The sequence below is a fragment of the Talpa occidentalis genome, unplaced genomic scaffold (genome assembly GCF_014898055.3).
Source record: "Talpa occidentalis isolate TD23 unplaced genomic scaffold, MPIMG_talOcc4v2.1 talOcc4.3, whole genome shotgun sequence".
NCBI lineage: Eukaryota > Metazoa > Chordata > Mammalia > Eulipotyphla > Talpidae > Talpa > Talpa occidentalis.
The window spans coordinates 53,159,581-53,172,123 of record NW_023603184.1 but is presented as its reverse complement, the minus strand read 5'-3'; the positions used below and the strand labels follow the sequence as shown (position 1 = coordinate 53,172,123).

General features: G+C 35.3%; 1 protein-coding gene across 9 annotated transcripts in view; it reads left to right on the top strand.

Moving 5' to 3' along the window:
* The window catches only part of NOX4 (NADPH oxidase 4), a 248,422-nt gene that overhangs the window by 115,722 nt on the left and 120,157 nt on the right, over positions 1-12,543 (top strand). For 8 of the 9 annotated variants that reach the window (XM_054699596.1, XM_054699598.1, XM_037523119.2 and 5 more), the window contains 3 exons: positions 5,631-5,847; positions 7,719-7,883; positions 8,015-8,077. In XM_054699596.1, the coding sequence (XP_054555571.1) occupies positions 5,631-5,847; positions 7,719-7,883; positions 8,015-8,077 (445 nt within the window). The remainder of the gene's footprint in view (positions 1-5,630; positions 5,848-7,718; positions 7,884-8,014; positions 8,078-12,543) is intronic. The other variant, XM_054699595.1, reaches the window with a different exon arrangement.

Below are 12,543 nucleotides of genomic sequence, written 5' to 3'. Positions count from 1 at the left end.
CAATGTAGGAGAGTTCCTTTTTCACCACATCCTTGCCAACATTTGTTGTTGCTAGGTTTTTTTTTTGTTTTTTTTTTTTTAATATGTGCCATTCTTACTGGTGTAAGGTGGTATCTCAGGGTGGTTTTTATTTTTGCATTTCCCTGATTATAAGGTGTGTTGAACATTTTTCATATGCCCTTTGGCCCTTTGCATTTCCTTTTTGGTGAAATATCTTTTAAATTCTTCAGCCCATTTCTTGACTAGATTGTTTAGTTTGTTTTTGTTGAGTTGTATGAGTTCTTTGTATATCTTTGTGATCAGTTCCTTATCAGTTGTATGGAGTGCAATTTTTTTTTTCCCAACAGTCAGGCATCTCTTTGTTTTGGTTGATGTCTCTTTTGCTGTACAGAAAGTTTTTTTTTTTTTTTGTTCGATATAATCCTAGGTGTTTATCTTTTCCTTGACTTTCTACTGAGTTTTTAAAGATGTTATTGTGATGTATGTCTTGTAGTGTTTTACCTATATTTTCTTCTATATATTTTATGGTTTCAGGTCTTTTGCCCAGTTCTTTTATCCATTTTGAGTTGATTTTTGTGCACAGTGAGAGGTAGTGGTCTGGTTTCATTCTTTAGCATGTGGTGGCCCAGTTTTCCAAGCACCATTTATTAAACAAACTGTCCATGTTCCATTGCATAGTCTTTGCTCCTTTGTCAAAGATTAGTTGTCCATATAAGTGTGGCTCTGTTTTAGGGCTCTCTATTTGGTTCCATTGGTAAATGTGTCTTTATTAAATTTTTACTACCTTTGATAGCTTTTTTCCTACATGTTTCATTTGTTTTGGTGTAATTGTAATGGGATGACTTCCTTAATATCTTCTTCTTCTCATTGTTTGTGTGTATGAAGCTAACTCATTTCTTCTGTTGATATTTAAAAAATATTTATTTATTTATACAAGAACTGGGGTACAGGCCAGATGTGCGGGAGGGTGAGAGGATTCACCAGAGACAGAGTGGGGAACAGAACAGGAGACTGATGAAATACACTGCTGAGGGGAGCAGTGGGTGAGGCAGGAAAGGTCTACAGTGCCATGTGGGACCCTCGCCGGCTGGCTGGGTTTGAACTGGCACTTCAGAGGCTGCGGACAGCTTCATAGCGCTGCACTCAACTGACTGTGCCACCAGGGGAGGCCCTTTCTTCTGTTGATTTTATACCCTGCCACTTTGATAAACTGATTATTTTGATTAGTTTTTCCATGGAATCCCTAGGCGTCTTTGTATGTTATGATGTTATCTGCAAATAATGATAGCTTTACTTCTTTTTTCCTAATTTAGATTCCCTTTATGTCTTTCTCTTGCTTATTATTCTAGCTAGAACTTCCAATCGTATGTTACATAGCAGTGGTGATAATGGACATCCTTGTCTTGTACAAGATCTTTGTTGAAAATTTTACCTTTTTTTTTTTTTTACCATTGAGTATGATACTAGCTTTGTGTTTGTTGTAAATAGCATTTATTATGTTAAGGTGTGTTCTGTTTAGCCACAGTTTTTCAAGGATTTTCTTCATAAATGGATGTTGAATTTTATCAAATACATTTTCAGCATCTATTGGTATGATCATGTGGTTTTTATCTTTTTTGGATGTGATGAACTATATCATTGATTCTCAAATGTCAAAACATCCTTTTGTACCTGGTATGGATCCTGTTTAGTCATGGTATATGATCCTTTTAATGCATCCTTGGATTCAGTTTGCTAGGATTTTATTAAGGATTTTTGCATCTGTATTCATTGGTAGATTCGTCTGTAGTTTTCTTTTTTGATGGCTGTCCTACCTCTTTTTTTGAGTTCCATATGCTTGTAGAATTTTTTTCAACACTTTACTTTGAGTCTGTTTGTGTTTGGAGTTTAGGTGTATGTCCTGGAGTCAGCAGAAGTTTGGATTCTGTTTCATGATCCTACTATATATTTGTGTCTTTTAATTAATGTGTTCAATCCATTTACATGCAAAGTGATTATTGATATGTAATAATGTGTTGCTGTCATTTCATGCTTAATTATTTGGTTGAATTTGTTTCTTTATTCAGTTCTTTGTGTATTTCTCTCTCTTCCATTTAGATGTGTAAGTTTCTTTCAGTATTTCTTTGAGGTTGCTTTAGTGTTTGCAGACTTCTTGAGTTTCTCTATTTGTTAAAAGGCCCTTATTATTCCTCCCTCATATCTGAAGGAAAGTCTTGCAGAATAAAGTATTCTCTGCTAAACTCCTTAAGTATTTAAGTATTTAATAAACACACCATTTATTTCTGTCTTGCTTGTAGTGTTATTTCAGAGAATTTGATGATAGCTTGACTGGGGTACCATTATATATTATCTACTTCCCCCTTATAAACTTCAATTATTTTATGTCCTAAACTCTTAGAATTTCCATTGCTGTATGTACTTTTGTCAGTCTTGCTTTATTTACATATCTCAGGGTTTTTTAGAATCCTCTATCATTTCTTCAAGTATGTTTTCTGTTCCTTTATCTCTTCTACCTCTGCTAATTCCATTATTCTTATGTTAACTTTTCACATAGTGTTGGATTATTCTTGGAGTGTTTCTATATTATGTGTTTTTTATTTCTTTTCTTTCTTTCCTTCTCTGCCCACATTCTTTGTATACCTGTATTTTCAGTTTATGATTTGTTTTTCTACTTGTTGTAGTCCACTTATATGATTTTGCCTGAATTTTTCATCTCCTGTATTTCTGCTTTTAAATCCAAAACTCCATTTGTTTTACTTAGAGCTTCATTTTCTGTCTTCAGAAAATGGTTTAATTTCTAAGGACAGTCATTTGTTTTTCTGAATGTTCTTGATGTTCTTCCATTTCTGTCAGCTTCTTTATAATTGCAATTCTAAACTATGTATCTGATGGGCAGACCATTTCTTCTATATATTTGAATTTGGTTTCTGGAAATTTGTTCTCTCTGTATGTTTTACTATTCCCCCCTTTTTTTTTTCTTCTATCCTTTACTAGCTTTAGAACCCATCTGCTATATATGGAGTTTTCTCTGGCACTTTCTCACTCACCAGTTTTAGGGGGGGTTTATCTGTATGATTATGTATCTGGAAGGGTCTCAGAGGAGGTTTTGAGGCCTCTTCCATCTGGGTGGGAACTGATGTATCTCATGAGAGGTCACAAGGCCCTGGCCACTCTGACATCTGCCCTGGTGTAAGTCCAGGGTCTTTACTGGCCGGCATGTGCTTTGGTGGGGTCTTGTGGAAGTCACATGGTATGAGTTAGTATCATGTGGTTTTGGTTTGCATTTCACTGATAATTAGTGATGATGAGTACTTTTCATGTGCCTGTTTGTCATCTAATATGTTTTCTTTGTGAAAAAATGTGTATTTAGCTTTTCTGAATATTTTTGGACTGGATTATTAGTTTTCTTTATTATTAGTTTTTTTAGTGGAGTCCTTACAGTTTTCTATGTATATTGTGATGGTATCTGCAAATCGTTATAGTTTTAGTTTTTAGTGGAGTCCTTACAGTTTTCTATGTATATTGTGATGGTATCTGCAAATTGTTATAGTTTTACTTATTTTCCAATTTTTATACCTTTAAAATCTTTCTCTTACCTAATTGGTCTAGTTAGGACTAGAATAATTGGTGTAGTTAGGATTCCAATACCATGGTAGATAGTAGTGATGAAAGTGAATGTCCTTGATGTGTATCCTTTTTAGAGGAAAAAACATCAATTTTTCAACATTGAATTTGATGTTAGCTAAGGGCTAGTCATAACTGACCTTTAATATATTGACTTAGGTTCCCATCTACCCACATGTTTGAATCTTTATATCATAAATTGTTGTGGTATTGTGTCAAATGCTTTCTGTTAAGCTAGTGATACAATCATGGTACTGAGGAAATTGTACTGCCAAATGCAAATGAATATACATAGACCACTGTTTTACCTCATATACAAGAATCAACTAACTGAAACTACAAAATACATAGAAGAAAACATAGGCAAAGCACTCTAGAATATATATATCTATACACACACACACACACACACACACACCAGAAACACTATGTGCTGGGAAAGTTGCAGACACAAAAGAACCCTCTGAAACTGTTGGTGGAAATCTAGACTGGTCTAGCTCTTGTGGAAAGAAGCATGGATATTCCTCAAAAGACCAGAAATGATCTACCATATGATCCAGCTATACCACTCCTGGGTATCTACCCAAAGAACACAGGACACTAATTCAAAAGGAAATATGCACTCTTATGTTTATGGTACCATTTACAATAGCCAAGATATGGAAACAACATCAATGTCCCAGAAAAATTAAGTGTATCAAGAAGATGTGATATGTACACAAACCCACCCACACACAAGCACACACACACTGGAATACAACTAAGCAATCAAAAATAATAAATTCATGCCATTGCAACAACATGGATGAAACTAGATAGTATTATCCTAAATGAAATGAGCCAGAAGGAGAAATATAAATTCCAGAATGTTTCACTTATGTGTGAAATACAGAGAAACCATACAATGTATCAGACAAAGACAGACTTTGAAAGTGACCCTTGAGAGTTATTTGATCATAGATATGTGGCATTCAGAACAGGAGGACAAGAGGAAGGGATTGAGGAGGTGACCACACCTGAGGAAGAAATAAACTGTATTCTGAAAAAATAAACTCAAGTGGGTAAAATAATGGTATGCCGTTAATAAAAAATAGAGAACACATAAGATTTAATGATTTATTTTATTTTAGAATGACAGAAAATATGATCAAAATGAGTGATCAAAATCATGATCAAAATATGATCAAAATATGATTAAAATGAGTTGTTATTATTTTAAACTCTCCTACCTTTTATGTCTTGTTTATGGAGAAACTGAAAATAAACATGGTTAGGGACTAATTTGTGTGTATTAATTTTACATAAATAAATAAACCAAAGAGTAAACACCTATGGTTTCAGATCATAGGAGATGTGAGCTTTCAGTTCTGTTACTGTATTGATTGCATAATCCTCTATTAATCAGCAAAGGTGGTTTTATTTAGTCCTGATTAAAAAAAAAATATAATCCCCATACTTTTCCATTTGTTTGAAGATCTAGTAAAACTACTGATCATTTCAGTTTATATTCAGTTGAGATCTTTCTATAACTGTTGGAATGTTTAGTGGATTAATGGTACAAAATTTTTTGGCTTAGTTCCATAAGAAATGGGTACTTTTCAGACACATTCTGTGTAAATTTACCTATTAAAAAGTTTTATTTTTATTCTTGTTTAATTTATTTTTTTAAAGATTTATTTATTTAGTTATACAAGCACTGGGTACACTGGGTACAGTCAGAAGTGCGGGAGGGTGAGAGAATTCACCAGAGCCAGAGCAGGGAGCAGAACAGGCAGAAGGACAAAGTACACTGCTGAGGGGAGCAGCGGGTGGCAGGAGAGGTCTGCGCACCATGTAGGACCCTTGCCGGCGACCGGGGATCGAACCTGTGCTTTAGAGGCTGCGGGCAGCTTCGCAACCCAGTGCTCAACTGCTGCGCCACTGGGGAGACCATATTTTTATGTTTTATACTCTTATTTAAATTGATTTCAATTTCTGCCCTTTTCTTTTCCCTAATTTACTTTCAGAGGGCTCCTGAAGTATCAGGTTAACTTAGATACCCACCCTCCTGGCTGCATACATCTTAATGGAACCCGCTACCAGAATATTCATTCATCAGAGAATCTCTCAGAACATTTTCATGAATCTTACCCTGGAGGATTTTCAAAAGCAGATGAACTTAACCAGAACACATTTGTGAAGATTTGTATGGAAGAACCCATGTTCCAAGCTAACTTTCCACAGGTCAGATTAATTCTTCATTTTTTGATAGTCTGTGCAAGATGTATATTCCCATAACAATACATCAACATTTCTTTTAAGAATGATTTTGAAGTTATGTAATACAGTTATTGGGAAACAGAATATTTTAGGATGTTTCAATAACAAGTCAGTGCCTAGTGCTGACATGTAATGTGGCAGAGCATAGGCAATTTTTGCTTAGCCCATGTTCTTTCTATATAGTAGCACTGGTTAGTGCCATAGAGAGATGACAATTTTTTTTCTCACTTATTGAGAAAAATACATTAATAGAACCAATAATAAAAAACTAATTATATCATTAGATATTATGATATAATATATGTAAGTTTATAAATGATAAATTATAAAATCAATTCACTGATGCTTAATGCTACCTTCTGGCCACTGTGCTAAATATACTGTATTCATGGCTTCTTTAAATATTTACAATTACTCTCTGAGACAATTATTATCCTTGATTTTCTGATATGGAAATTGTGGCTTAAATACATTAAATATTTTAAGTTGTATGAATTAAATACATGGTTGAAGTAGAATATAAAACCATGTCTTTGACTAAAATGCTTGCTGTTGGAAATATTTTTTCCCAAAAACCCCCAGTGAGGAGTTTGATGACAGCCCCGATCTCACCTTGTGGCTTTGGGAGCTGCAGCTGCTGAAATGGGAATTACACAGTGTACTCTATCTATAGCAGGGAAGTGGTGAATAGTGATGTTGAATGTTTTATGAAGAGAAGAAAGAGGAGCCTAAAGGTAGAGTGAATTTGTAGATGACTTAACATGAGTGTTTTAGTGTTGTGTTTAGCAATAACCCTTTAGATATCTGTTGGTCAATTTTTAGAAATTATCTGGGCTTCACTCAGTGCTATATGTTAGCCAGAGCAGATATTTGAACTCCTGTGTTACTTATGTAGCACCTGAAACTTTAAAGGTATGTGATTTTCCCTAAAGCTGGCAGCATGCTGCATCTCCATATTCATGTTGCAGTCCCAACTCTTCACAGAGAATCTACTGTCTGTGAGGAAAAAATATAATCTGTTTGCCTGAGTATAAAGTTTAAAAAGTGGCTATTAAAATAAATTTGGGTTGGATGCTTTCAAGCAATTGAGGGAACTATAATGGGAGTTGTAGGTCAGCCTCACAAACTTCCTCATTTTCCAGAGTATGCAGTTATCCTAATATCAGGCCATCCTTTTAGCACATGTGTACAATTTTTATGGTTTCCAAATTCTAAATATTATTTTCTGTTTTCATGTAATATAAAACAAAGTTGTATACAATATTTTTTATACCCTGTATTTAAAAATATGTACGTAATTTACACTATGAATACATTATATACTATAATGTATCATTTATTATACATTATATATTATATATGTACATTATGTATATACACTACATTATTTCCATTAAAATATCAAGGATTTTCTTTTTAATAAACATTAGATTGGTCCATTTTTGCTAAAATCATCTTCAGATTTATTTGAGCTTTTAACTTCCCTTTATTCTCTCTTCAGAGAAGTACTTTGTGCTATACATTATATATTTGTTTCATGCACAAAATATATGAAACAATGTGTGTTTACCTGTTAATGTAGTTATTTGGGGCAATGGTTTGAGGGTAGAATGTTGACATTATTTTCTGTTGTTTTGTATTTTAGAGATGTTTGAATGTATTGCAGTGAGCACCTCCTAATTTTCATTCATTTTCCTTACATTTTATCATTTAAAGTACAGACTAAATTTTTATTTCTGTACTGCGTAAAATAAGCAATTGGGCAGGATATATACTTTTGTACAAATTTATATTTCCAAGTATTTCTTAAAGTGTGTTTCAAAAATTCTTCATAGACTTGGCTTTGGATTTCTGGCCCTTTGTGCCTGTATTGTGCTGAGAGACTTTATAGGTGCATCCGGAGCAATAAACCAGTCACCATCATCTCAGTAATAAGTCATCCCTCAGATGTCATGGAAATCCAAATGGTCAAAGAAAATTTTAAAGCAAGACCTGGCCAGGTGAGTCAGAATTCAGCAACTTTAGAAAAACCTTTTATTCTTATTATTTTTCAAAATTACTAGACAGTATCATTGTGATATTTGGGCTTCTTCCTTGGTCATTTAAAAAAATTATGTTTGTTGCTTTTTAGTATATTATTCTACATTGCCCAAGTGTGTCCGCATTAGAAAATCATCCATTTACCTTGACAATGGTAAGAAATGCTTTTGATTTCTAAATGTTTTAAAGAGAACTAAATCTCTTCTTTATTTTGTGTATTACTCTTCATTCTAAAAATATTCAAGACTATCACGGTATTTTAAATGTTTAAGTAAGCCTTCTTTCATAAATAAATGAGCATCTGTTTAGAAGCTTTATAACTTATATTTATTATTTTTTGACACTTTGAAATTCAGGAAACAATATATGTATAATTTTTAAGTGTGTTGATTCAATGTATAAATTTTCCTGGATATTGCAATTTTCCTTTCATGAAGTATGCAACTAATACACATATGTGTATGTTTTCTTTAGAGATTGAATTTATTTAAAAAAAGGAGGGTACATTGGATTGAGATGGGAGTATTAGAAAAAAAAGTAAACATCGAGTATAATTGGCACTCAGGCTGTGTATGGGGGAGGGAAAGGAAAATAAATTTGAGAATATGAAATGAAAAAATAGTGAGGGTTTTAGATATAGCTAAATAATGGTGTCACTAACAATTATTTATAAATACATAGGATATGATAGAAACTTACCTTATTTTCCCCCACTTCTCAATATTTTCTTCAGAGTTTGACATTTATTCTTCCAGATTATTCATGTATACTTTAACATATATAGATATTGGATATTTGTTTGCTGACTGATTTACTTTATACTTTCCTCTATTCATTCAGCAATATATTATGAAAAACTTTCACATCTATATTTTTATATGCTGTATTCTTTTAGTGACTGTATAATATCTCACAATAGGAAAGATCTGTAATTTATTTAATATTATGTATTGATGATGGAGCTTAATATTTTACATAGTTACTAACAATGGTAACAAAACAGAAACCAAATGTTTAAGTATATACTTATGATATGCAAATAAAATTGAACAGATTATGATGAAAGTATAGAAATAATTACATATCAAAGTGCTGAGATAAAGGATGAAATTGCACTAGGATTGGGAACCACTTTCCAATCTAATCTATTAGTCAGGTTAGAAACTTGGTAACCTTGGCCTTATTACTTCATTTTTTTTTGCCTATTTCCTCAGTATAATATTGTGATTCAAAGAAATACCTGTTCATGAATATGTTGTGAATTTAGATGAACTACTAGAAGTAAACATGTAGAATAAAGCCTGAAGCATGGAAAGTGTCAAGTGCATATTAATATATATTAACATTTGGTATGGTTTTTCTTTCTTTTTTAAGATTTTATTTATTCATGCATACAAGAGCTGGGGTGCAGGCCAGAGATGTGAGGGGTGAGAGGATTCACCAGAGACAGAGGGGGGGACATAACAGGCAGACAGACCAAAACACACTGCTGAGGGAAGCGCGGGCGAGACAGGAGAGGTCTGCCGTGCCATGTGGGCCACCTCCCTAGCTGGGGATTGAACTTTTGCTTCAGTGGCTTCAAATTGCCCCACAGTGCTGTGTCTTAACCCCTTATAGCACCAGGGAGGCCCCTATGATTTTTATTTTAAGTGTGAGTTTGCTCCTTGATAATGTGTACTTGTAAAAACAGGCCAACCTCAATCTATAATTAAGGAATAGAGGAAACATGTCAAATGATTAAAAAATATCAGAAGTTATTTATTCAGTTGTATTTCTTTAAAGAAAAGAATATGTTTGCTTCATTTGCTCCAAATTTTACATTCTGTTTATATGTAGCAGATTTATTTATCAATTATTAAGAAAAGGTGGTGTGGGATATAGCACAATGATTAACAACTTTCCGTTTTAATAATAAAGATTGCAAGTCTGAGCTGATATGAGACAGATTAATTTATAGCTATTTCTCCAGCACTGATAATAGACAAGAATAGTCCAGACCCCCATTTCATCTAGTGCCATGTGGGAGCTGCTAAAGTAAAGGGGAGATGAGTTGTCATGAGTAGCTCTCATGGGATGTAAAATAGAGACATCATGTTTGAGGACACAGCTGTCATTAGAGCCAAGGAGACCCATTGTGCTCTTACTCCTTCATCTGGTTTTATGAGGTTGCTCTTAGTCTAAGAAATCAACAGGGTGCTTGGCGAGTAAATCTGGTTAACAAAACTTTGGGTATGGGGTTTCCACTGGGTCATGGAGCCCTTTGATCTTGACTTTGCATGTTTGTTTTGTGTGGTATGTGTCCTTATTTTAAGCATTATTTTTGTTTGTTTTGATTATATCCTATTAAAACTCAATTCAAGAATTATTTTTTTAAATACTACCTCATAGATATTTTCAATTGTAAAATAGTTGACTTCCAAAAGAAATTTTAAGACAAAATTATTTTCATGAGGCCATCCATGTGCCACATAACTTGTATAGGCTTAGGAAATGATATGTGCACTTTCTGGATTTTGGGATTTACCAGCTAACTCACTCATATTGTGGTCTAATGGTGTCTCTGTTTCATTATAGAGAAAGAGACAAATCTTGCTGCTGCATAGAATTCAATTTAAGTAGAACAAAAATTTCTAATCTAAATTTTACATTATGCTATTACATTATTTTTTCCTGCCATTTCTCACTTCTTTTGGTCAATTACTTCTATTTAGCACTTCACATAAAATGTATGCTTCTCAGACATATTCACTGGGTAGTTCCCTTAAGAGATTCTTGAAAAGAAACACAGCAAAACAAAATTTCCCATTTGCTTATTCCCAATAAAAGGTATATGTATAAGGGCTCAGGTGTGGGGCAATGTGGGGTGAGGGTGGAATGGCCTTACAATGGAGCAGGCAATGTGTCAGCAGCCAAGTGAGACACTTGGGCTGGACATGGTGGTTTGTGTGACCCAGAGGGCTCTGACAGGCCATGGATGACTGCTTGGGTGCTGTCTTGGGTGCTGACTGGAGCCCTGGGAATGAGACTGCTCTATGCAGCATCTGGAATGGGGGCCTCCCTGCCAACAGTATCAAGAACCAGGCAGAAGCACCTCTTCTTCTGAAACTGACCAGCAGGCAAAGTATTGGAGATAGTTGGTGTGTTTGAGGTGCCAAATCAGCTTGGAATATATGAGACTGAGCAACTTTTCCTTAGAGCTCTTGGCTACTTATCTGTCATCCTGTTTCCCTGGCAGGTCAGGATATATGACTGAGGTGTGGCATCTGCAGCTCTTGAAAAAGCAGAGAACTCTGTTCCAAGTAGCAGTCCTTAGAGCCCAGGGCTCCAAGGAAGTGAAAGAAAAAAAAAAAATCTCACTCTTACTATTAGGTGTTGGTTGTTGCCTGAGACTCAAAGATCTCAGACTTTCTTAGCTAACCATGATAACAGTTGGGACCTGGTGTTATCTGAGGCTTTGACTATGTAAGCCATGAAGACATCCTCCCCTATACCTCCACTTATCAAGTCCTCATCCTGCATGAGTTCTTTGAAAGATTTCTTCTATATAAATGGACAAAAGCACCCCCTTTTTTTGTTTGGCGAACAGTACGAGCTTGGCAAGAGAAGACTCCCCTCTGGCTGAAATTCTGATATCCACTGGAAAAAACTGAGAACATTTGTGTTACCATCTTCCCCTGGTACGTGGGTGTGATAGAAGCCCAGAATTCTCATGTCTTCTAGAGGTGTTAATTTGTTCACTTCAACAGTGACTTAAAACAGCTCTAGGGGCCTCCCTGGTGGTGCAAAGGGTTAAGCACCACACTATGAAGCAATCTGCAGCCTCTGCAACACAAGTTCTATCCCCGGTCGGCCAGAGAACGACCAATATGGTGCAGCAGACCTCGCCTATTTTGCCCACTGCTCCCCTCAGCAGTGTATTTCATCAGTCTGCCTGTTCTGTTCCCCACTCTGTCTCTGGACATGGTGGTTTGTGTATCCCAGCTCTTGTATGCATAAATAAATAAATCTTAAAAAAAAGAAAACCTTAAAAATCAAAAACAACAACAACAACAAAAAAAAAACAGCTCCAGGAGTGAAAGTAGAAGATATTCCGTCTAGTCAGCACTTTGGAGAGAGTGTGAGGACTAAGGATATGGTCAGAGAGCCATTGTTACCCAAGAAATAGCCCACAATCCTATAAAGCAGCCATGTCTCCCTGAAAGGTTCCAGTGGGAACAAGAAGGGCATATTCTGCTTTTAAGGGCTGATGGCTTCCACTTTGATGTACAGATCCCTCCCTTCTCCGAGGAAAACAATAAAGATGAGAAAATACCATATTTGGACTTCACTGCTAGGCCAGTTAAGACCCTGAGTACCCAGGCTTGCCCCCAAAATACAGCTCTCATTCCTCACTGGCTACAGAACTCTGTCTCCATCATGAGCCACAATATGACTCTTAATTATTTGTACCTTTTGATTGTAGCATTTGCTTTTGGGAAGGTCATGTGTAACTTTTTTCCAGAAGATCCGTGTAGGACTCCTCCAAGGCTGGCCTCCCCCAAAGCCCTGCTTAACTCTATTCTATCAACCTGTGCACCAGGAATTTTGTGTTCAGCTGCCAAAGGCTGGAGGAGTTTCCTG